Source organism: Drosophila willistoni (assembly GCF_018902025.1).
Source record: "Drosophila willistoni isolate 14030-0811.24 chromosome XL unlocalized genomic scaffold, UCI_dwil_1.1 Seg141, whole genome shotgun sequence".
Taxonomy (NCBI): Eukaryota; Metazoa; Arthropoda; class Insecta; order Diptera; family Drosophilidae; genus Drosophila; species Drosophila willistoni.
In genome coordinates, this window is record NW_025814052.1 from 3,994,490 (window position 1) to 4,020,421 (window position 25,932).

Sequence of the window (25,932 nt, forward strand, 5' to 3'; positions counted from 1 at the left end):
TGACAGCCAAATTGATCGATTGATTCTTCGATTTTTCAATGTTTTACACAAATAGTCGATAGTTTCATAAAACCAGAAAACCATCGTTGGTTTTCCAGCACTAAAAACAAAGTATACATATGTATATGCAACAATATTTGCGGATCTTTGTTTATAATAGTTATGGATTTTATGGTGGTAAATAAAGAGCAATCCGTACGCGTTTTCAATTCGCCAATAAATAGACATCAAAAATAATATCTCGAAAGCTGTTATTCCAAGGTTTTCTGGACTATAAATGTGTGTGTACATATATATATATATATATACATCCATACATACATATGTACATACATACATATGTAACAACTCGATTCGATTGTTTTTGTGTTATTGTTGTTTTTGTTTCTTAACAAACACGCACACACACCCAGAGAAAGATAGACAGAAACACGCACACATACATACAAATACTTGCGTATAAAAAGTTGATTTACTTTGTTTATAACACAATATGCCAATGCCAAAAAACTCGATTATATATATATAATAAATTCCATATACATACATATATATACACTTGTGCATTGTTAATATGAAAACTGCGAGATATTCATCTACATACACACATATTCTATATATGTACGTATGTACATACATCAATCAAATGTATTGCGCACCTTCTACGTTTGCAATATATGTATGCACATACATATGTATGTACATTCATACATACATAGTGCACATTATCTTCTATACATATATGCACATAACCACACATACATATTTACATTCAACAAACAAAAACAATTTAACTTCCTTCTATTATAAGAGAAGCTGCTCTGGTTTTGTGTGGTGTGGGAGTGGAAACATTTCTAATAAAAGATGATGAATATGATGCACAGTGGTCTTCCAATAGAAGTGAACATACATACATACATCATTTTTATGCCCCGGCGGCAGCAGCAGCAGCAGCTCTAACGGGCTCAAATGTCTTACCAAATTCAATTTCCAATTGAAAAAATGGACCTTATCAAACATAAGGTCATATTCCACCTTGTTTTTTTTTCCATTTCGTTTTTGGTTTTCTGCTTTTAGCCAATGAATCAATCGGCGGGGGTTGTTCTCAATTCCATCTACATATTTGTGTTTGAAGCGTCCTCATTTCGTCTCATAATCGATAAAAAGTTCTTTTCTAACTTTTGACCTAGAATTCCATTTTCAATTTAGGCCTCTTCTAGATTTGCCAATTTGTGATAGTGATAAAAAAGATTTAGAAAAAAAATTGTGTAATAAAAAATAAGCAGCAATAATTAAAAAACGAAAAACAACTTGAATCGGCTCTATATGTATATATATTTGCATTGGTTGTTTAAAATTAAAATCTACACACATACATATATGTATGTTTATGTGAATAACATCTTTGAAGCTAATTTATTTATGCGAATCTTTTTATTGTTTTTAGCCGATTCATAATATAATGTCAGATGGATCACCGCCCCCGTCGATTTGTTTTATACGTGCCGCCGAATCTTATCCAAAAACGCAAATGGAGAAGGAAGACTCACAGCTGTTTGTACCATTTCAAGAACGTAAGTTACCAATTACATCATTGGCCTTTCCGTTATCATGTTGCCATCCATCCATCCGTATGTCATTAATCGGTTAAATTATTATTACAGTTGCCGGCGAGTCCATTAAATACTTAGGACGAACCGATGATGGGGTACTCGCCTTGTCCAATTATCGCATATTTCTATCAAAAGAGTCAACTGCATTTGAGACATATGTGCCACTAGGCCTCATCGAATCGGTCCAAGTTCGTGATCTATTCCAATTGTTTGTCAATTGCAAGGATGCCAGCACAGTCAGATGCTCATTTCAGTCGGCTGAGCAATGCTCTGAATGGCAACGACGCATTCAATTGCTAATCGGTGTACCTGAGACGCTTGAAACGCTATTCGCTTTCCCATTCTACTCCTGGACCTGTGACCATCAAATTGGCCAAGCGAACGGCGTTAGCGGTACCAAAGTAGAACGTGCCGCCTCGCTAACAAATGGCAGTTGCACGCATTCAAAATCTTCGGCCAACATTGAGAATGAGTCGTTTAGTGCAAGTAATCGCTTACAGCGGGCCACACGATATGATACGGATTTCAAGAATGAGGTATCCCGTTTGGGTTTCGATTTGAAGGGCTCGTGGCGTATATCAACGGCGAATGCTGATTTCAAATTGTGTCCATCGTATCCACAAAAGTTATTAGTTCCTTGCTGCATTACCGATGAGATGCTGCACAATGTGGCCAATTTTCGTGGATCACGACGCCTGCCGGCTGTGGTCTGGCGTCATCAGAAATCGGGTGCTATACTGGCACGTTGCAGTCAACCGGAAGTTGGCTGGCTGGGATGGCGAAATACCAAAGATGAGCAATTGCTCAAAGCTTTGGCCGATGCGTGTGCATTTGATAGAGGAGAACATGCAAGGCGTTCATCTGCCACCGCCACCGCCACAGCCTCCGCCTCTGCTTCTGCTTCTGCCGCTGCTATGCAGCAACAACAACAACAAACAAAATCTTCAAAAGATACAAATGGCCAATCGAGCTCATCGGGCAAAAGTTCACCATCATTGGAAGATTCGTCACATGAAGAGCTGGCATTGGATGAAATAAGGGTAAGCAGACTAAAGGCGATTGGTTACTTATATAATCAATGGATTTTTTATGTAAACTGCAGAAAATTCTTATAGTCGATGCGCGAAGCTACACATCGGCGGTTACAAATCGGGCTCGAGGCGGGGGTTGTGAATGCATTGAATACTATCCATGTGCCGAAATAGAATTTATGAATTTGGGAAATATACATGCTATACGAAAAAGTTTTCATGCTGTACGACAATTGTGCGCATCATCACCCGATGATCCAAAGTAAGTAACGCATTCCATTCCATATGAATTGATGTCCATTTCCTTTTTTGTTTGTAGTTGGTTTGGGCAATTGGAGAAAACCATGTGGATGCAGCATCTATCTGGCTTATTGGGCGCAACCATGACAGTAGTTCACACCATTGAGAAGAATGGCCGACCCGTACTGGTGCATTGCTCGGATGGATGGGATCGAACGCCACAAATAGTGGCAACAGCGCAACTCTGCCTGGATCCGTATTATAGAACAGTTGAGGTAAGGTGTTCGCCCCATCCCCTCGTCACCATCGAAGTGACACCGAATTGACGATAATGTTTTTGATACTTTTAAGGGTTTCCGTGTACTGGTTGAGCGTGAGTGGTTAAACTTTGGTCACAAATTTGCCGATCGCTCTGGCAATGGGCCGCATTCAGATGAAGTAAACGAACGATGTCCCGTATTCCTGCAATGGTTAGATTTGGTACATCAAATACATAGACAATATCCGTGCAGTTTTGAATTCAGCATTGGCTATTTGGTAAGGATAAATGAAACTGAATTTTGATTGTCTTAAATTTATATTAATGACTGATTTTATATCCCGATACCTTTAGATTAAGCTGGCACAGCACTCACTGTCATGTCTGTTTGGCACGTTCCTATGTAATTCGCTGAGAGAACGAATTGAGAGTTCCGTTTTTGACCGCACATTTTCTGTATGGCCATTTTTAGCGGAAACTATGTATAGAAATCCACTCTATAAGCATGAGACTGAAAAGGTAAAAACCAAATGTAATTTGTATGTAATCTAAATGGATAGTCATTAAATGGATTAATGATTATTTTGCAGGTTCTTTGGCCAGCGCACAGTGTGCGATTTTTATATTTTTGGTCTGATCTATACCTTGGTAGTTTAGGTAATAAAAATGGTACTGATCTTCCATTACAAAGTAATGAGAGGCAAAATCCACACAATGGTAAGTAAATTAGTAAGCTCAATTACATACATATCTCTCTCTATATATATAATGCCAATTTAGGATCGTCAATGACTAAAACACGATCATCTGAAGACATCACAACAAGTGAATTGGGACAGAGCACTTTTTCGAGAAGATCAAGTGATCCAAATTTGGCCGTTGAATCTATGTAAGTGAAAAAACCCACCTTACCCCACCTAAATAATAATCTACTCTTTCCCAACCTTCAGTGTTTCAGACAGTCTAAATGTGAACAGTAACTCAATGTTTGATATACGATCTAGATCTGGATCTGAGGCAAACAATGGTGTCTATGATAGAGATGTCGTGGATAACAAAAGCGATGCGAGGCATCCTGCGGAACGAAATAATGTGGACAATGATAATTGCGCTACCAATATTACCTCAGAGTTTTATAATAATGACCAAAGTACCAAAGCTTCTAGCCATGATGATATATTATTATTTGAAGCAACATCACAATCAATAAGCCAAGAGTTGGCCAACAGTTTGCAACAAATGGATTCAGTTTCCCAAACTCCAGGACCACAATCACAACCACAACCATCAATCGACTCAAGTGAAATGATGCCGAGCAGCGAGACGGCGATGGCTGCAGATCATGGTCCTTCTTCTTCTTTTAACAAACAACAAACAACAAGTGATATAAGCCATTCCCTATGGCATGGCCCAATTGATACTAGCACAGATACCTTAATTCCTATAGAACCCATGCAAAATGTACGAATTGGCAACCAATCTGAGAATGATGATGATGACGATGATATCGTTGATGCAAAAGAGACAAAGACAAAGAGTTCAACGGAAACAGAGTGCAATTCCACAATTTCAACAATTGTCCAGCAAACCAATAAAATGGTTGATCAAAGTTACAACAATTTGCCGAGAGTTCATGTGAAGCCCAATAATCTGCGATATTTACAAAAAAGTCTTGCAAGTGACCATTTGCTAGACCATTTGGATCTTCATGTAACCAGAGAGAGCAGCAATGATGCGGATGATGATGAACATTCAGCTAAAACTGCAAATGTCAGTGCAGTGAATGGAGCAGGAAGAACGAATACAAATGGAACGGGTACAAACGATGGTAATTCTTCTTCTGTTGATGAGCGCATTTGTCTCTCGCCCGAACTTCACAGATTGAATAGTCAATCTCAAAATATATTCTCACCATTCGAAATGCCAATGCCTAGCAATGGCAATCGAGTGCGTAGGAACACATTTGGTTCCAGTCATAGCAGAGATTTAGCCCACTTAAAATACACAGAAAATAGCAGGTAAAATCAAACAATTGAAGTGTGTATTATTAGATTTGAATTCATAATGAACCTATTCAATGTATTTGCAGTACAAATCATCATTTTCCATCGCCGGGAGTTATATCATTGCCACCCACTCCACAAGGTTTTCAGGAACGAACGCAATTTACGATATCCTGTCCGGATGGTTTGGCTCATGGTTTGAGTGAACAAAATATTCGACTTCATCAAATTGTACAAGAACACAAGGTAAAAGAAAACCTCAAACCAAATGCTGAATGTGCGTGTCAATGTTTAATTAATAACTATATAGGCATATATACAACATATACATACATATAAAGTATAAGTCCCCGCACCTATTTAAATATGTATATATATCGATTGGTTAATTATGGTTCTCACGACAGTCATGTTACACACCTCTTGATATTGTTTAATGGACAATTGAGCACTGACTTGACGGTTATCTAATATATGGAATGTTTTTTATTTTATTGTGTATTTTCTAGCTACGCGAAGAGATCCTCCTGCGTGAAATTCATGGCATGCGAATTGCATTACTGCAGAAAGGATGTCCAAGTTGCAATAGCGTTGTATCGGCAAATGTGGAACATGTAAATATATTATATTATGTTTTTATTCTCTTCATCATCATAAATATTACGATATTTTATGTCCTTCATACATACAACATACATTTCATCCAAGCTATTTGTTGTGTGTGCTTGTCATTTGTAAACAGAGAGGCACAAATGGAAATCAAAATAAACTACACTACATTTGTGTGGGTGTTATTTTTTTTTTACGAAAAACAAAATCCATTTTCAAAAGTCATTCTATCTATATATCGGATATATGTATTTCAAATCGGCTCTATATTGCTGTCAAACAGTTCAAAATAACTATTGAGTACTATATACTATATGTATATGTATATATGTATATTTAATTGTGTTTATTTTAATTTTCTGCTAGATTGTCTCTTTTTTTCTCTCTCTCTATTTCTTTCTCTCTGTTTTTTGTCTCTATCTCTTTCTCTCTACGTGTCCTCTAATTATTTGTATACAATTTCTTTAGGAAAATGGATCTGATATCGTTGAAAATGCATCGACATGTTCTTGGGAAGCTGTAGAAGAGCGTAGTGGTCCCTCATCGTATGCTCCTTCCTCAATACAAGAGAAAAAAGTTTCCAGTGTCCTTTGGGTACCAGATCATGCAGTTTCACGTTGCTCAAATTGTCAAATTGAATTCTGGCTTGGACGAAGAAAACATCATTGTCGGTGCGCATTCCCAAACAATTAGTGTATCATTTGCTTTTGCTCTATTTGTACTTTCTGTTTGATACTACTCATACAAAACAGGTCATTATCATCATCATCATAATCATCATCACTTGAATATACAAATTTGTCACCGTAAAGTCGAAAATTCGTTTCGTTATCGTTTCGAATGGGCCGTGACTTAACATTCTAATCTTATGTCCAAGGTCAAACACACAAAAACAAAATACACACATGCTGCATAAAATATCCTTATTATCTGATGATCTGATTAATGTCCAAGTTATTGATCCATTGATCTTTAAAAATGAATACGCCATTTGGTGTTCTTTTCTTCTTTTTTATTTTGTAATTAATAGATCATGTGGAGAAATTTTCTGTGCTGACTGTTCCGAGTATTGGGCTCCGTTGCCATATGAGAAGCTTTTTAATCCAGTCCGACTCTGTGGCTCCTGTTATACGGCAGTGACAACAGCAACTGCAGCAGCAACAACAACCACAACAACAACAACAATAGGAACATCCACTCATGTACAAGATTATCCAGCTAATTCAGCCGACCAAATTATATCGACTGATCATGATACAGCAAAGCCTTCTGCAAATTCCTAAGAGTTTTTATTTTCCTTTAGCTCTAGGATTTTGACAAGATTGTAACAAATATGTACATATATAATATATCTATATATATATATATGTATAGATATATATATACTCAAATATTTATTGCATATGTGTTAACACTATAATAGCAAAAAATTCATTTTTCTGTGTATGTGTGTGTATAGTAAAAAAGAAAAACACGAAATTATACCTTTTTGTTAGAAACATATTTATACATACATACATATGCACATCTATATGTATGTACATATGTTTGTGTGTGTGTATACATTTTGTCATGTTACTGCTTTGGCATAGCAAGAAAATTACGTTTTTATAAAATTTTACTTCAGTCAGATCCTCCCTATCCCCCGATAAAATCGAGTGGTGTTTTCCCATATTGATAACGATTTATGGACAGACATTTGTACGTTTTTTCAAACATGTTTACCGCAGTCATGGGATTCTTTGGCCTAGAAATTCATAACTTCTTAATATGGTCACGCCCATCGAGAAAGCAGCGATCGATCATCCGTCCTCCCTCCTATGATGCAATGCACCAATGAATTGGATGTACTTATAGAATGTTTCATGATTCGCGCTTCGTAATTCTGTTTAGAATTTTTAATACTTTTGAAATAAAAGAAAAAAAAATAAAAATCCACAAAGTTTTTGCTATGTCAAAAGAAGTCACTTGAAAAATTTCTAATCTATATATACAAAAATATGAAGATAATATATATACATATGTAATATACACTATAAATAATACATGTATACTTATAAAAAAAAAAAAGAAATGAAAACCAATTGTACAATAAATAAAAATACAACTATTATTAACACATATTGTGATCGAAGTCAACTTTTAATATACAAGAAAGAACCAATTTGGGTAGGAATATTTTATTTGAATAATTTGTACATTGTAACGGTCTTATCGATAGTATTTAATATTATCGAATGTTGCGGCTAGCGCCAGGCCAGGGCTACACACAAAACCGCAAAATTTGAAACATCTGCATGGCATATTATATAAAAGAAAACAAGAATTTTATTTCACTAATCAATTTAACAGAAAGCTCCAACATGATTCCCCTCAAAATAATCTAATTCCAGAGCTATATTTGAACCCATTTGTTATTTGTTTGTTTTTGTTGTTGTTGTAACTTTGGTTAATTTCACTTATTTATATATTTACATATTTTCCGCTTGTAGCTAAATGTTGAATGGTGAGAACTGGCACTACTTGTCCATGGATTCTGAATAGGATGTGCTGGAAATGCTGCTGCTGATTAGAAGTGGTGTCGCTCCTTCTTGACCCTTAATCAATTCATTGTGCTGGTCAACATTGTAGTGATAGAAAAATGATTTTCCATACTCAAATGTAGAAATCATAATGGCACAGGCAGGTGCCACCTTAAATAGACGTGGCCCCAGCCCAGCGAATATGCCACCGATGCCACCAAGTCGATAAATGCTTGCCAGGCGATCTAAAATAGATCTGGTGATGGCTGTTGACCGGGGCGGCGGTTGGGGATTATCTACGGTAAGACAAACCGCAGTATTACCGAGATCAGTGGTGTTGCTACTGCTAGCAATCGATATAGCAATGGATCGTGGCCTACCTGAGAATATGAATTTCTCACCAAATTCGATTTGGTCGTGTGTCTTGATCACATCAAACGGTGTGGTTATAGTAGCAGCTACCTAAAATCGGAAATAATGAGATATTTGACTATTGTTTATCAATGTTTTGCCATTGACTTACCGATCCCGAAATAGCACCGGCCATGAAACTGAAACCAAACGAGGGCTCTACAACATTGAAGCTGCTCTTCAGGTACTCATATGATGTCCAATAAATTCCCGAAAAGGGAACATCTCTTAGAATGGTGGGGGGCAAACCACGCCACAGGCCTAGAATACCCTGAGATTGAACCACCTGTCGTACAGAGCTAAGCATTTCGGCATGGCTCATCTTCTGTGATTGCATTTTGGTGCGAATCATTTCGACAGGACTAACACATGTCACAGCCAGTACGCGTGCTGCCACTCCAGCCGTAAGGGGGACCAACATAGATATGTCTGAGCTTGAGCCCGACGACTGGTTAAGATACTTGTAGTGGAGGTCGGCGAAGCGAGCCTTAAACTGTTCATAGGCCACAAAATATATAATGGTCGATGGGAGGGCGGATATCAACGTGGGACTAAGGCCAGACCAGAGAGACCCAATACCCTCACTGCGACTGATTTTAATGAATGCATCCTGCAATGAATACGAGTGAATTTAGGTAGTTTTCAATCTTCCCTACGGACCTAATTTTTCATAATTACAAACTTACAATTGTGCCGGAGAAGTGCGTTGCTGGTTTAGCCGGACCTGAATTCGGTCCGCATGGACAAATGTGGTCCATGAGACCATTGCAATATAGGAAACATTTCTGTGAGAGCATAAGCGATTGTTGAGTCTGTAGACGCGTCTTTATCACATCCAACGGTGTCACTAAAATTTAAAGACAATAACAATAACCATGATAACAGTTGAAGGGCATTTGGCGAAATTCAAACTCACTGAAACAGGCGGTTATCATGGCTCCTGTACATGCCGAGGCAACCTGTTGCAGTGGGCGAATGCGGAATCTAGGATCAGTCATGGTGTTTGTCCTACTTCCGGCACTGGCTTTGCATCTCTCCACCGCTGACTCCGACATATTGCTGGGGCTGGTGTTTGCGTTTTATCCAGTTTCTTCCTTGGGATCTTGATGTGACTTTGTCAATATGCCCGCCGGCGATAGCCTACACAAGGATAAGGAGGAGCACGTGGTTGTCACTGTTTATATTAGAGCAAATACAAGAGTTTATAGATCATGATGAAATTCCATGTCCAGTGCCCACCTCATCCGACCCTTAACACATCTCTAACACTTCTCTCTCTCTCTCGTATAAGTTATCGATACAAGTTTCAGTCGATATACAAATTTAGTCGATAGTGTGTTCATGTTATCGAAACAAGTAACTGTGACGGTTATTTTCAAACAATTCTTCACTTACCCGTCTCCTTAAGATCCAGATTGTAATGGAAAAAGAAAGCTTTACTATATTCAAATGTGGATATCATAATGGCGCAGGCTGGAACGACGCGCAACATGCGCGGCATTACACCAACGTAAAGACCGCGTAATCCTTGCTGACGATAGATGTGGCCCAAGCGATTAAAAACTGAGGGTCGTGCTCCTGGAGCAGTACTAACAGCCGGACCCACTCCTGCTCCGCCTGTTGCCTTACCCTTTGCCATGCTGTCGGAGTGGAGCACATCCTGGCCCAACTCAATTTGTGTATGAGTGGTAATCAAATCAAAGGGCATTGTCACCCAAGTAGCTAGCTGAAATTGTGCAGGTGAATTAAATCTTAAAATAAACCGTAAATTGAAAGCTGCCACCCACCGCCCCGGCGACTGCTCCTGTTAAAAAACTAAAACCAAATGTCGGTTCTGTCACATTGAAGGCTCGCTTCATAGACTCATATGCCGCCCAATATGTGCCCGAAAAGGGAGCATCTCGCATTACTGTCGGTGGCCAGCCACGCCACAAACCCAAAAACCCTTGAGTGCGTATCAGAGAGCCCAACACTCGCCACAATTCAGCATATGTCATGTACCCCGATTGCATTTTAATCCGTATCATTTCGATGGGTGTTATGGCGGTAACAACAACAGTGCGTGAACAAATGCCAGCAGCCATCGGCACTACTGCTGGGACAGGCATCGTTGCCGATTCCACTGTATCCGTATTACTACTACCACTCTTAGTGGAGACATCAGAAGCCTGAGCACTCTGCTGGCACATAAAGTACAAATTTCCGAACGAATTCTTCAGATACTCATAGGTCAGGAAGTAAATAATGGTCGATGGCAGGGCCGACACTAGAGTTGGACTTAGTCCCGACCAAAGACCGCCGATACCGTTGGTACAAATAATCTTCATGAAGGCATCCATGGCACCGCGCAATGGACGCAAATTGGTTGGAGGTTTGCCAGGCTTGGGAATGCATTCGTTGGCATTTGGTTTGCAGACGTGTGTCATTAGGCCATTGTGGAATACATAGCATAGCTTGGACACTGTCGGGCGCTTGGGTACAGTGTGCTGTGTTTGAACACGGGTCTTAACCACCTCCAACGGTGTCACTATGTTGAGTAGGTAGCAGTTAACTGTCAATCTGGCTGATTGTCACACATTCAACTTACCGACAAACGTTGTGATTAGGCCACCAAAAAGCGCGGACATAACCTGTTGCATGGGCTTGATGCGATATCTTGGATCTTCGCTTAGCACCGATGTGGGCAGGCGCAACGGATCGTTCAAATGTCGAAGATCCTCACTATTCGTTTCCGGCTCAGGTGGCATATTTACAAAAGTTTCTCAAACTATTGTTTAAAAAAAAAAATCTGATAAAAATCTATTTATGTACATTTTACCAAAAAACCTGCATGGATTTAATCCAAAACCAAACGACTGCTTTGATTTTTTCGATTATGATTATCATAAAATTTGATCAGGATCGAACGAATATATCAATCCTGAACTGTATTTGTCTCAAATTTAGAATAAATTTTTAAACAAAACGTTTCATTTTTAAATCCAAGAGTTTTAATAAATTTTTATTAAAAACTTCCCATAGCATTACCGCTTTATCTTTTAAAAAATGTTTTTTTTTTTTTTGTTTTCTTTTTGTATTTGTTTTTTTTTTTTTTTTTGTTTTAGATATAGATTTATTGTGGGCTTTGCATTTGGGGATAGAAAAAAAGGGAAATAAGAATGGAACTACAACACAAATTATTGATTGCGTTTAATTGCGACAAATTATAAATATGAATAAATTTAAATCAAATTTAATAATAATTTTTTATTACATTTAAGTTAATTATGAGTAGTAAGTCAGTATTTGATTTTTTTTTTTGTTTTTCATATATAAAGACAGAGAGGAAAAAAATATATAAGAAAGATGTAGTGCACGTAGTAAACCAGTGTATGTATATGTGTGTATGGTGTGTTTGTGTGTGTGAGGGTGAATGTAATCTGATCTGATCTCCATTTCTGGTTGCTGCGCTACTGGTACTGGCGGTTTTTAGTGGTAAGTTAACTGGGGAGATGGATGGTGGTGGTGGTGGGGGAAGGATTTCCTTTTTGTGTTTTTCACTTGTGCGCAATCGGAATCAGTGTCTCGCCGGCAGTAAGGGCTGGCAATGGGGCATCCACAGTTAGAACACCATCCTTGCTTAGGGACGATCTGATCGACTCGGGATTAACACCCTTGGGCAGTAAAAATTCACGATTATATTCCCTATATACACTCTTTGTGTCCGATTTCTCCTCATGCTTGGCATGCACCTATAATTAACAAAAGAAAAAAACAAAAATAATATATAAATTTAAATTCAATCTTAATTTTTGGTGTTATTTTCTGAAAGGACTTACCAAAAGTTTCTGATCGACCGTCTTGACAACAATTTCCTCTGGGGCATATTGACTAACATCGAAACGCAATTTCAATACTTTATTATCGCCCTCATCCTGTATTAAGGGTGAACTAATATCGGAAACATAGTTCTGTTGCTTGGATGGGACTCGTGATGGCAGCGCCGAGTTTGTTGTTGAGCTGGAAAAATCAGAATAAAGAAACTTTAATATAATTCTCGACTAGTTATTGAAACAAAATAATACAAAAAAAAGGAAAACAACTAAAAAATTTAATTGTGGCAAGGATGATTTTGGGTTGACCTTGTTGAGGAATTTGTTGTTGTGGTTGTTCTTGTTGTTGTTGTTGTTGTGGTATTAATATTATTACTATTTCTAGTTGTGCTAAAACTTTTGTGAAATGTGCGCTTAAAGGCTTCCATATTGAAAAAAGGAAAAATTTCGTTAAAAATAAAACTAGAACAATCCGCTCTGATTGCCGAGCCGTATTGAAATGAGTCGGGTTTTGAAAATAAACTTCCGTTCTAGAGCCTAGCGAAAGGAAAGACTGACTCTATTTATAGAGAAATGACAGACTGCAGCAGCTGCATCATCATCATCATACTCCTCCTAATACTATGTTTTATATTTATACATATGTACATATAACATACATACATACATTTGTATGTGTAGATACTAAACAATAAAATTCTTGATTATCTGATTTCCTTTTTTTTTTATCATACTTTTTTATATTGGTTTGGGTCTTTGTAGTTAAAGTTAAGGTAAGTTATCACAAAGATATTATATTTTTGTGTTTGTATGGTAACCTAAATACCAACATTTTCTTCATACAATATTATATCTTTTGCTAAATATAGTAACAGAAGACAACAGCAAAATGTTGCGTGTGTGTGTATGTGTGTGTGTGTGTGTGCGTGTGTGAGTTATTTTTCTTGGTTTTTCAAAATGAATTTGTTATTTGTTCCAAGTGACAACAGCCCGTGACCGAGCAGTTGTCACTCAAGAAGAAAGACAACGGGACATGGTCGCCGGGGGAGAGGAAGGAGAAAGGGAGAAAACCGATTTAAAATCCAACAAAAACAAAGAAAATTAAACATTTTCATAGCTAAAATTGCACAAATTTGTTTTGTGTAGTAAGAAAAGTGCAAAAACAAGTGTTTAAAATAATTGGATTATACAAAAAAAAAACATACATATGTAAATGGTACTTTTTTGTTTTTGTAGCAATATTTCCAAATACCTGGTTGTTGTTGTAGTTTTTTTAGTAGAGCTTTATAAGACAATTTAATATTATTATTATTTTAAAGGTAAGGAGAAGATCAGGTTGTCATTATTATTATTATACATAGTTGTTGTTGTTGTTGCAGTTGTTGTTCAGTAAGCAGCATGTAAAAAGGTTGTAAAAGAAGAAATATATTATGTATATAATTTTATATATGTAAGGAAACAAAAGGCACTTTACCACCCACCCCACTCTTAATACATGCAACAACAAAAAAATGACCCATTGGACTTCAAACACCTTGGAGACAAGAGAGCGAGAGAGACAGAGAGACAAATCACGGCACGTTTGCTGATAAGCACAAGTCAATCACGCACCACTTCAAAAAACGACCTTGCCAACATGGAATCTGCACAAATATACATACATATGTATACATACATATACGATCGATATACGATGTATGTATGTATACATATGTAGATATTGATAGATATTTAATTCATTACATTATCATATTGGCAAATTACCGTTCTCCAACGGTACACACTTGTATAGTGTAGCCAGAGGAGGAGGAGTAGTCGGGGAACCAGCACCTGTCAAAATGTGTGCGTGTGTGAGTAAGCACAACGTAAACCGCAGCAGACACAGCAGGCAAAGCAATTGGCGCTTACTCTCTCTCCCGCTCTCTCTCTCTCTCTTTTTATCTCTCTTCTTTGCGTTTCTCAATGCCTGATGATGTCATGCATATATTTTGTGTTTTTTTTTTGCGCTTATTGAAAAAGCTTTGGCGCAAAGAAATTTTGAAGAAGCAACAAAATTATTATAAAAGAAACAAGCTCAAACAAATATGTACATACATATATGTACATATTTATGTATGTTTGTATGTGTGTATCATGTGTCAGAACAATCCAATTGATTGACCAAGAGATTGGTGGGAGGAAGGGGGCATTGTATAGAGTATAATATTTATCTCATCATCATGATATCATCTTTACTTAGTTACTTAGCTGCTGCTATTCATTATCAGCATCGGGGCAACGCATGGATTCTACCAATAATGGCAAATAAATCAGCAAATCTATTTACATACGCTCGCTGTGTGTAAAAATTGCTATTTATTCAGCCCATTTAAAGTATAAGTTGTAAACAACTAGTCGCTCTTAAATGATTTACAATAGATAGATTTACACAACGTATGTACATATGTAAATGTAAAGTTGTTCATTGGATATTGCCCTAATGATCTTGACATCTTATTGAAATAACACTGGATATTTTGTTTTGTCTAACCCCCATTAGTAGGAACAAAAAAAGAAACAGAAAAGGAATTTCAATGGCGCCATGCAATTGGCCGAGTCCCAAACTAGCAAAAACTTTGCATTTCTCACTCGTAAGAGAGAAAGAGAAAAATATGTACGTATTTGTACATATGTAAAAATATAAAGTGTACATTGTACCTCTTATACATATGTACATACATACATATGTACATATGTATGAATTCACAACAAAAAGAAATCACAAATAATCATGAAATTTTAGTCATTTTGATTGTTGTGGTTTTTGTTCCTAGCGCCATACTTATCGACATCTAATCGAAATAAGGCTAAGCAATAAATATTGCTAAAGATAATGATTAAAAGCTTTAGGTTAATCAAAAGTGTTTCGAATGCTTTCGAATGGTTTTACTCAAATCTAAGGGTTCCGAATTCAGTAAATACTTTTACTTTTTCGTTATTTAAGGCAAACCAATTACATCCATATGTACATATGTTTCTATGTATGTATGTATGTATATGAAAATGGTTGTCTGAAAGATACGAGAAAAATCAATTAGTGTATTATGCACAGGTTTGCTATGCGATGACGCGACTGAAAATCATGGCGAAATGGCTAAATGAAATATATATTTTTTTTTTGCCCACTGATGACCATTTTTTGTTTTTGAGGTTCGCCTCTCTTTTTAGAGTTGACTCATCCGAAAATACAAAACCACTAATGTCAAAGGTCAATTAGCTACAACATCAATAATTTGTTTGCTTTGGTGGTTTCCACCTGCAGGAAGGATAACCAAACACGTACACACACACACTTAACCATACAGGTGAGCGTAGTGGGTGCACTATATGTAAGTATGTATGTATATTGCCATGGAAATGGGGGGCGGGATGGGGCAAAACTTGCAACAAATACACACACACAGTAACCAAATTGGTTCGATTATGTCATAGATTGAGGTCGAGCCCAAAACTTGGACTGAATAAAAGTGTTTAGAGTATATTGTTTTTTTTTTTGTTTCTCATGTTTTTGTGTTTTTGGCGGCCTCAAGTGGTCGGTCGCCCACGCCAGGTTGACGCTGATTTTGATTTGAAAGGCGCGCAACCGCGACGACGACGCGTCGACGTACATATTTTTGTTTTTGTTGTTTTTAATGGCTGAGCATTGTCTGTTTATTTAGTAAATATTTGAATTAAACACACACACACACATAGTAAATCTTTATATGAAAATACATATATCTTTGTATATATATTATAAATATAAAGATATATGTATGTACATACCTGCAGAGGCAGGTGAACATACTGATGTGTGTTTAAATCTGTGTGTGTGTGCGCCTTGCAAAGAGCTCGCCAAAAATTCCGTTATGGCTCATCATAAATGGGATTGTATAAATAAAATGCAGCCCTGATAGATATGTATGTATATGCATGTGTGTGTACATACACATACATTACTACTTATGTATGTACAAACATAATCGCCAAAATGTACAAGTGTAGTGAAGGATACATGAGATCGGACAAACAAATTGAACAGCTGTGGGATAAAAGTGGTGTAGGAGGGCCTAAAACATGTATGTGTGTATGAGTGTGTAATACAGACCAACAGAACAGACATTTAGAATTTTAGCCAAAGTGTGAGTCATCCTCTTAAACCCCCCGTATGTGTGTGTATATGTATGTATGTGTTTGTGTACGCTATGTTATAACTATAACAAGAAATGGATCTGGGCCATTTACTTGTGCGTCTTTGCCACCCCATTTCCAACCTCATCTCCCATTCCCCATTCCAATATGTCTGTTTGTAGATACATTTGAACTTTCCAGCTAAATATAGGCAATGCTGGCCTACATACATTTGCTATGATGAAGTGGGGGATTCGATCATACATGCTTTATTCGTCCCTTCAAAACAAATGTTCCTACTATCAGCTGTTTTCGTTGTTATCGATAAAAATTGCGTGTTATGTATCTTTATCCCACTTTAAACGCTTTGAGTTTAAGAACTCTTCCTCTCACCTGGTTGATTCAAAGAAATTGGCCTCACGATTCATCAATTCGTGACGGAACTTGGCCATCTCCTCCTCCATTTTACGCATCTCGGAATCGAAACGTTCGCGTATGCTGCTGAATTCCGTGTCGATAACGCTGAAGTCACCCATTTTGATGGGAATATTTCTCTTATTAGCTTCGGCCATTTTTATTTTTTTATTTTCTTATTATTCTGTGTATTGTGTATATACTTTTATATACTTTCTTCACTCGCGGCTCGCGCTTTGCTTCTTATTTTAATTCACAACAACAAAAAAATGAACTGTCTGGTATTTGATGGATTTCCTTTATATGTATGTGTCTCGTATCTTATTCTCTCGTACACCTTTAGGGCTTTAGCGCTCTGTTTCGCACAAATTGCCGCGTGTCAATTTCTCTGTAGACTGTTTTGCATTTTTGGCTTGCAGAGGTTTTTATAGTGCCGCTAATACCGCAAACGTTTTAGCCACAAGAGCACCACTGAGACAGACAACACACACACACACATAGACACCACGTACATTCAAAGCAGAGAGTTAGCCGCCATCAAGAGAGAAACACAAACATACACAGCGTGACAGAGAGAGAGAGGCCGAGGAAGACACACAGAAAGAGAGAGAGAGTGTGAAGGCACCCACACATGTGCGCTAAACATTGCTCTCTCTCTCTCTCTCTCTCCGTCCTCTCAAATTCAAGTGAATGCCAAAGCAACCAACGGTAGTTCGCTCTTTAATATACTCTACCAAATAGATAGAATTATAACGTCATCTTATTGGATTATTTACAAGATTGGAGATTTGTTTATCACTTTTGCCCGTTAAGCTACAAATTGGTTGTGCTCTTGATTAGAGAGGGATTTGCATTTTTATATTATATTTCATGAAAAGGGCATGCAAAAGTTAGCAATCTTAGGCTCAGGAGAATGCAAGTTTGCCTTACATTTGTTGATTCAGGCATGTGGGAGAAATTGAAATTAAAAGAGCGGCAGCAATTAAAATCACGACTTTGAATGAGAGTTCGGTGACAGAAGTCTGCTACCGCGAATGAGATTGTTGTCTAAGCATCTAAAAATAGATGAAAACAGTTAGTTAGTTAGTTAGTGAGTTGATCGGCTGCTGCTGTGGTTACTGCTGAAACCGAATGATGATGATGATGATGATGAAGCTAGGTGGTGGGTGGGTGGAAATGGAAGTGTAAAAACCAGTTAAAGTAGCCGTTTTAGGGCAAAGAACGGACCCTGATCGGTTGCTCTCACTCCTCTCTCCCTGAGCCAGCTGGAATACATGCATACATAGTACATGTGTATGTAATTCTGGGTGGGCGTTGCAAAACGTTGGCGTTACATATCCATTTTAAATGATTTGTTTATAAACAACTAAAAAACACGACATAGAGCGAGCAAGAGAGAGAAACAAAGAGAGAGACAGACACATAGAGAGATGAGTAAGCGGTGACATTGGAATTGTCATGGGAAGACTTATCCTTTTTTGGCCAGAAGATTAACATAATAGAAAGAGAATTTGCCAGATTATTAAAATCAAAATGTACGCGACACGATTCATGGGCAACGACACCATCAACAATAACAACGTCAACAATAAAAAATAATAATAATAATCATGATCATGAATTACAAAAATAACATTAACAATCATCAGCGAAGGTGTTGTGTGTTTTTTCATTTTTGTTTTTGTTTTTTTGTTTTTTTTTTCGATGATGGCCCGCCCACATATGTACAAATCGAAATACCGGCCTGGTATTCAAACAATAAACTCATTTTCATCGAAAATGTACGACCTTGAAGGCGACAAAAATCTCAACTAAGTCCCCACTTCCATCACGACTGAATATAAGAAACAAAATAAAAATAATAACAATTAGCCAACATTAAGATGCGTCGATGTGTCGAATTTCAGATATCCCGTAAATATTGAATGTAACCGAAATGTACTCGAGCTTAAGTAATCGGTTTTCAAGGAGTTCACCCCAGGTCCGCATTTAGAGAAGCGGGGGTCCAGGGGTGTAAAACTTTTGGGAATATTTTCCAAATCAAATGATGGCTAAAATTTCTTACAATTTTTATTTCAGAGCTGTTCCTTTGTCTTTTCATTGGTCAGAACTAAATAGTGAGATGAAGTTTATCAACTTGAAGGTAAAATGGAGATTTTCGGGAATGAAAAGGATCTTAATTTATGTATTTTTTAGATCTTATCGACTGATTATACACATTTTGTCTAATGCCTACAGGGTATAAGTATTTCAATTTTCCACGTCATCATCATCAGCATCACCATCATCATGGTGATCGAGAATATTCAGAGATTTTCGAGTCATTTTCTTCATAGTCATGCCAAAGACATTTCCCATTCCCCTTCCTCGGCGCCTTCGCACAAATCAATCAAAAGAAATTTTGCCTTGCGATGATTTAGCATGGAATTTTTGTATAATTCACTAATTTTTCAGTTAAGGCAAATAACAGCGGACATTCTCCTACTACTCTCGAAAGCCCCAAACACCTCCTCTCCGCCCTCCATGCTCCCCCATCTTTCCCATTTCGACCCACAAATTCAACTCGTGCGTGGGCCGAGCGTCAGCATCTGCTTGACGACAGCATTTAAATAGGTATATTTGTATGTACATATACATACATACATATATAAAATATATAGTCTGTAAATATGTGTCAGTAAAACTGGCAAGCAGCTAGAGCAAAAACCAACAAAAAAAAAAAAAAAAAACAAGTGCATGTGTGTACATACGAGTATATTTCATTATTCTATGTACTATATACAATATACATATGTACATATATCGTATACACAGACACACATACATAAAGATAGGTCGATAAAAAGAGAGAAAGAGAGAGGGAGAGAAAGGCAGCAGACATATTGAAAATCTATCTATCATAAAACTGAGATCACTACTGTGATCTATTTGGAATTTTTACATACATATGTACATCTGATCTAATCCGATTAATCACACTTACCATTTTTGGTAACCAATATTCATATATTTTTTACATAGATAACAATAAATTTACATATGTACATATATGTAAACTAAAGAAAATATCCTAGAGCTGATAATAAGAGAGAATAATATTACATTATGAGAATAATATTGGTTTCTAGATCCGAATTAAAACTAATTTCTAGATGGATATTAGCAAGCTTTAACTTCAAAAATTAAGTATATTAGTTATTTTGGTGGGGGAAATTGGCTTATTGCCGATTTTCTAAGTTTTAAAAAATCTGTTAGGCTAACAAATGAAAGTTAATACCTATGACAGTCTGTGAAGTTTTTTTTTACCATGCTACAAATATTCTATAAAAAAAAGGACGTTGCAAGATTTGAAACAAACTTTATGTGCATACATACAACACGAGTCTATATACCGAATTTGATGCCTCCGGCTCTTAGAGTATCTGAAAGCTATGTGTTTATACAGACGGACTATATCAAATCTGCTGCAAAGTATGCCAGGTTGGAAACGTTACATACATTTTGGGGACTTTCAACTTGGATAAGTCCGATGAACAGTTTCACTTTTTGAAAACATAGCAATCGTTGTGTTTTCCAACTATGTGACCTGCTAGACGATTTCCCTAGCCATATCATTCTATAACAGTTATTCATAGAGTTCGGTTGGTTTACAAAAATCTTTGAAACAAAAACAATCGACAATACAAGCTATAAAATTTTGTTCGTTTTTTTTAACACAAACCAAAATCCAATTGACCAAATAATGAATTCGTTTACCAAAACACCAAACAGCTATGGCCATGGCCAAACGGATGATCATGAACAAAAGAAGTCGCAAACGGAACCAACGACAGCCGTTTCGGAGGCTCTGATTAGCCTGGTACAGCGGGCTAAACACTTGAAGATAGATCTACGCAGTCCAACTTTAACCAAAAGCTGTCCCATTATAACCAGGCCTCAACCGTTGACGGCTGCCTCGATGGGTGGTTCCATTGCCACAGTTACAACTTCCACTAATACTAATAATAGTACAAGTATCAGGAGGCAGCCAATTGGTAACCGCTTACAGCCGACGAAATCAAAAGCTCGAGGATTTGGACCAGCGGTGGCTACAACTGGACGCAGCGTTGCTGTTCCGCCGACAACAACAACAGCAACAAGTACACTCCGAAAAATGCGTAAAATTGATGCACAATTGGGACAACATGTCGCTGGATCTACAGGATCGGCACAAGCACCGCCACCACCACCACCACCATCACCAAGATCACCGCTAATGACCGAACTTAGCCAGGCAATACAAATGGCAGATGCTCTAAAGGATGAGTATAAACGCACTGACGTTCTCACCAATCATATTGTCCATGAGGCAATGTGCATTAATGAGGAGTTAAACATGCAATGGCGACATCAACGTGACCTGGATTTGGTCCAGCAGATTGAAATGGCAACCGACAGTCATGGCTTGAATTTGCTCCTAGCAAAGGATGAACTAACCGAGATGAAAACCCGATGTCTTAGGGCTATATCACAGGAAACTGCCCCCTCTGGCATTCTTAACCAGGGCACTCAAACCACATCTCCACTTATGGATAAATCTTCTGAGTTGGTATTAGCCATTAACCAAATGCGTAAACTCATGAGCAATGTATCTGAACATAGAATGACAGATGCGTTTGAAGAAACGAACACCTATCGTCCCAAGGAAACATTGCTTCAAATAACGGATCGCATAGACGAGATGCGTTACCTAATGTTCACTCTCAATGCGGAGGGACCCTACTGTGAGATGCGTATGGAAAAACTGCGTATCGAGAGCGAACGGAATGCTGTTTTCTACAAATTGATGGCATCTCTAGAGCATGAATTAACCCAAATGATAATACATGCACCGCAACTAGTTCTCAAGGAAGCACCAGAGGAGGAGAAATAGATTTAAATCAATATATATTGAAATAAATATCAGCAGAAGTTAAAATATCTGATTCTCGTTTCTCTTTTCATTTCCATTTTCTTTTGAGGTTGATTTCTTTTTTCTACCTATCTCTTTCTTTGTCACTTTGTAAGCTTGTTCTTGCATTCATTCTATATGAAATAAATTAAAAGGTATATATTTACATATGTAAACATATATATATATATGTTTTTAACATCTATTGGAATTGTAATATTTTTTTTATGATAATGCTATAATTTCATTTAGTTAGTTTTTAACTTGTTTTGGTCTGCAGCGTCTTCTTCAAGTAATCCATCTATTTCGTCTAGATCCTCCATATCCTCATCAATATGCCTAAAGATAAGACGTCTCTTACTTAAAGCCAAACTCCAGGTGACAATCCATAAGGGTAGAAATGCTGTACAAACGGCAAAATATAACCAATTGCCATAGATCTGCACAAGACAAAGGAACATGATGATGATCTAATATGAAACATCAATTTAAAAAAAAAAATATATATTATCTTACCACAGAATCAATTAGTGCAAAAGCGGAGGCATCCATTGAAGCTGAAGCTGCTCTAAGCAATATATTCTGAATGGATAGTTCGGGAAACTGATAGAACGTCATAACTAGAACAATGCCATAGATCACAATAAGAGGATTCAGTAGGAATGTGATAAAGGACAATGGATTGGTTTTCTGTTGCTCTATTGGATTCAGGGCTATGATCAGCGGTACTGTAACCAATCCCACAAAGAAGCCCAGTGCAAAGTTTAGCAAGCCGATAACTATCAGTGAGCAGCCATAGATGAGCAGGAGAGCAATGTGAAGTAACTCCAAGCCACCTGGTGGTAAAATGACTACAAAGGGCATTACTATACCAATAATGGTCAGCGAGGCCACGGTGCAGGTCGTAAGTGGAGCTGCACTTAATGGTAATTCCAGAAAATATGGTTGCAATGGCAGAACATTTCCTAAATACCCAATCATTAGACTGGCAGTTAGATATATCATCACAGAGCCATAGGGCGTGGGTTTGCCCGCTGATGCAAGGCTAGACCAAGTTAAATATGCCTTGATAAAAATACTGGCCACCATGGCCATTAGAGCAGGCATATAATCGCCAATTGATATATAACGATCATTATTAATAATCACATAGAAGAAGAAACTCTGATGGAAACGCTCAAGCAAATTGTTTAAACTTCTTGCAATGCCCTCAATGGCCTTTAGCAGGGCTGCAGCTGAATTTGAGTTTGATTTGTGGTGACTCTGTTGCCTCTTGCTGGCCGTTATGGTAAGAGCATCGATGCGATAACGATGAAAGAGTCCATGATTACCAGTGGGCACACCAGAGCTTTGACTCAATAACATTGTGACCATGCGTTGCAAATTCAGTTCATAGTTGGATGATGATTGACGTCGTCTTTTCTTTAACAGTTGCTGCTTATGTGCCTGCTTGTAGCCCGAAGTGAGCCCCTCCTTGGCCATTATTCTTTGCACCAGATTGAACATATCCAAATTTGGTAATTTCCCATTGAGTCCCTCAATCTTCACATCGACATATTCGATATCACTAAGATCCTGGACTTCTATATTAAGAGCTGCTTGCAGAGAACCAGCGCGGGCTGGTAAATTCCCAGCCCACAAGTACTTGTTGGCCGAAAGCCCATCATCAGATCTATCACCCTCATGATAGGCCTCTAGCCAAGCCTGCATGCCCAATTGTTCTTGCTCGGTGACCAAAAATATTAAATCCTTCGCCCAATAGTTTTTGCCTGCAAAAATTAAAATGGGAAATATTTCAGTGGACATTTGAACTTGGTGAAATTACTTACGTCTGGCAAAGTCAGCAAATGCCATTAATAATGGCACACTTGGTGCCAAATCCACATGCACCGAACTGGGTGCACGATATGGGGCAGAGAAGACCACGCCCTCAGTAGAACCAATGCGCGGTGCTCTTAATATGCCATAGACATTCTTTCCATGAAACTCTTTGCCACCACCGAATGGATAGCGCAACGTATAATTATGAATGTGCGTCTCTAGACCTAATTCACGGAACTTTGCCGCTATCCAAGCGTGCGGCGTTGTTGATCTATGATCCTGACGCTCGCGTTGCAATTCCTCCAGCAGTTGTACGGCCAAACGATGTGCATCTATACGTATCTCTGGATAGACCAAGCCTAATCAAGGAATCATCCGTTAGTAACCCTATTTAGAAGGTAAAGACATTGTGTAGCCATCTCACCTGGCGAGAGGGCGTTCTCGGATAGATATGTGCTATGGTTAAATTCGGGAAGGGCCAAGCAACAGAACCAGACGACGCCCAATAAATATATGGCGTAGCATAACTTCCGCACATGCTTGGCAAGGCTGACTACAAATTTATTTTGGGTGGGCAACGAAGGATCCGAAAGTAAACCCATTTTACTTTTGCGTGGTGTTCCTTCTTCTTCCTCTTATAGCTACAAAAAAATACAAAAAAAAAACGTTTTCGATAGGTTTTACTCCGATAATGACGATTACGATAGGTTTTGCTCCGATAATGTCGATTACCGATAGGTTTGCTATCTACACAGATGGGTTTCTGCTGGTCTATCGATTATCGATATTTCATTAAATTTCAAATTTACTACAAAAAAACCGTTAAGGCAAATACCACAAAAACTTTTATTTTTTTTTTATTTATTTTTTGTCATTAATGCATTTTAAATTTAATTTTTAGAGGTGATCTTACACAATTAATAATGAATATAATGTTTAAAAACTGTTTTTTTTTATTTCAGTAGAAATGTACTCCATATAATATTTTTATTTGAATTTGTCTACTGTATACGACTATGTATAATAGAACAATAAATAAAAACTGATATATGTATGTATATATGTTCGTATATTAGATTGTGTTCCTCTAATTACAGTCGAATTAACTATTGATCTGCGGGGTATTGCGTGTTGACAAAGTTAATTCAAAGGACGTACAATTGATTGATTAATTCCGAATTCTATCTAGATAAACAAAAAAATTGTCCCTCTTTATCTCATCATCGTAAACGACGGGACAATAAGTAAAAAAATTCGTTGCCTTATTAGCCTTTATACGTGCACATATGTATGTATATCTGATTAGAAAAGGGGATTAAATTCAGACGATACCAATATGGCCGATGTCGCCCCACCACCACCAATCTAGGCGTTACACACGACCCAAAACTATTGCAGGCGTTCCCCTTGCGATAGCCCCTCTAACTGGCGTTTTGTTTTTTCTATTTTCTTTATATTTGTTGTTCTTTTTATTTTGTTTGCCACTTTATCAGTATATAAAATAATCATATTACTCGACAGACAGCACGATCGAGTACTCATACATATATATGTACATTTAGTATGTATGTATGTAAGTGAACAAGTGCCCTTTAAAATGTCATTACTTAGGCCATTGCCAAAGTAATTGGCAGTAGGATGGTCCCAGTCCCACAACTGTCTTGACTTGTCTTGATGTTGTTTTTTCTCTCGGCTCAGACAGATTTGTTGTGTACCTTTTCATAACTGTTACCAGGTAACAGCATTTGTTTTTTTTTTTTTGCATTACGCTCTCCATTGGGTAACAATTGAAATCGTTTTTAATGATTCAGCAAACGTTTTGTTTTTTTTTTGTTTCCCAGCTTTTGTTGTTGTTCCTGATGAATATGAATAAGAGCTTTGTTGTTGGGACTTAGGTAAACGCAACGAACGGAAAAAGTAACATGCAAACATTAATTGTGGCACCGACTTAAATTTACTCTTATGTTTTAGGGAAATAATAATATTAATATTTTATGTGGTATAGTTGTATAAGAGTTTTTTGAGATCCCATAAATATTTGTCATCATATTTGTAGCTTTTAGATTGGCTAAGATTAGGATTGAATTCAAAAAATTACTTCTAATGTACGTAAGATAC

General features: G+C 37.4%; 5 protein-coding genes across 9 annotated transcripts; 1 reads left to right on the plus strand and 4 right to left on the minus strand.

Annotated features, from left to right (window-relative positions):
• The first annotated feature begins 94 nt into the window (after positions 1–94).
• LOC6648998 (myotubularin-related protein 4) lies at positions 95–7,771 on the plus strand. 3 transcript variants are annotated; one of them, XM_002071267.4, is made up of 14 exons: positions 96–177; positions 1,448–1,574; positions 1,665–2,653; positions 2,716–2,906; positions 2,964–3,159; positions 3,236–3,421; positions 3,498–3,662; positions 3,734–3,860; positions 3,924–4,032; positions 4,094–5,161; positions 5,233–5,392; positions 5,656–5,760; positions 6,224–6,426; positions 6,786–7,771. In XM_002071267.4, exons 1-14 carry the CDS (start codon positions 163–165, stop codon positions 7,036–7,038), a joined length of 3,894 nt encoding a protein of 1,297 aa, XP_002071303.2. In that variant the 5' UTR covers positions 96–162; the 3' UTR covers positions 7,039–7,771. The 3 variants fall into 3 exon arrangements, with proteins under 3 accessions (XP_023034871.1, XP_002071303.2, XP_023034870.1); XM_023179102.2 differs by having other exon boundaries at positions 116–279; XM_023179103.2 differs by lacking the exon at positions 6,224–6,426 and having other exon boundaries at positions 95–177; positions 6,786–6,883.
• Positions 7,772–8,065: 294 nt separating this feature from the next.
• LOC6648999 (solute carrier family 25 member 40) lies at positions 8,066–9,921 on the minus strand. 2 transcript variants are annotated; one of them, XM_023178960.2, is made up of 5 exons: positions 9,605–9,921; positions 9,375–9,535; positions 8,801–9,298; positions 8,658–8,739; positions 8,066–8,573 (listed from the first exon to the last, which is right to left on the minus strand). In XM_023178960.2, the coding sequence occupies exons 1-5, from the start codon at positions 9,741–9,743 to the stop codon at positions 8,275–8,277; spliced, it is 1,179 nt and encodes a 392-aa protein (XP_023034728.1). In that variant the 5' UTR covers positions 9,744–9,921; the 3' UTR covers positions 8,066–8,274. The 2 variants fall into 2 exon arrangements, with proteins under 2 accessions (XP_023034728.1, XP_023034727.1); XM_023178959.2 differs by having other exon boundaries at positions 8,066–8,739.
• On the minus strand, positions 9,763–11,554 carry LOC6649000 (solute carrier family 25 member 40). The gene is made up of 4 exons (XM_023178961.2): positions 11,276–11,554; positions 10,476–11,215; positions 10,084–10,414; positions 9,763–9,828 (listed from the first exon to the last, which is right to left on the minus strand). Exons 1-4 carry the CDS (start codon positions 11,433–11,435, stop codon positions 9,806–9,808), a joined length of 1,254 nt encoding a protein of 417 aa, XP_023034729.1. The 5' UTR covers positions 11,436–11,554; the 3' UTR covers positions 9,763–9,805.
• A 244-nt stretch (positions 11,555–11,798) lies between these two features.
• LOC6649001 (heat shock protein beta-1) lies at positions 11,799–17,464 on the minus strand. Of its 2 annotated transcripts, XM_023179321.2 has the most exons (4): positions 17,043–17,464; positions 13,753–13,782; positions 12,507–12,687; positions 11,799–12,419 (listed from the first exon to the last, which is right to left on the minus strand). In XM_023179321.2, exons 1-4 carry the CDS (start codon positions 17,219–17,221, stop codon positions 12,225–12,227), a joined length of 585 nt encoding a protein of 194 aa, XP_023035089.1. In that variant the 5' UTR covers positions 17,222–17,464; the 3' UTR covers positions 11,799–12,224. The 2 variants fall into 2 exon arrangements, with proteins under 2 accessions (XP_023035089.1, XP_002071306.2); XM_002071270.4 differs by lacking the exon at positions 13,753–13,782 and having other exon boundaries at positions 17,043–17,462.
• Positions 17,465–22,201: 4,737 nt separating this feature from the next.
• On the minus strand, positions 22,202–24,469 carry LOC6648828 (glycosylphosphatidylinositol anchor attachment 1 protein). The gene is made up of 4 exons (XM_002071272.4): positions 24,239–24,469; positions 23,823–24,173; positions 22,510–23,762; positions 22,202–22,433 (listed from the first exon to the last, which is right to left on the minus strand). Exons 1-4 carry the CDS (start codon positions 24,414–24,416, stop codon positions 22,242–22,244), a joined length of 1,974 nt encoding a protein of 657 aa, XP_002071308.1. The 5' UTR covers positions 24,417–24,469; the 3' UTR covers positions 22,202–22,241.
• Positions 24,470–25,932: the final 1,463 nt, after the last annotated feature.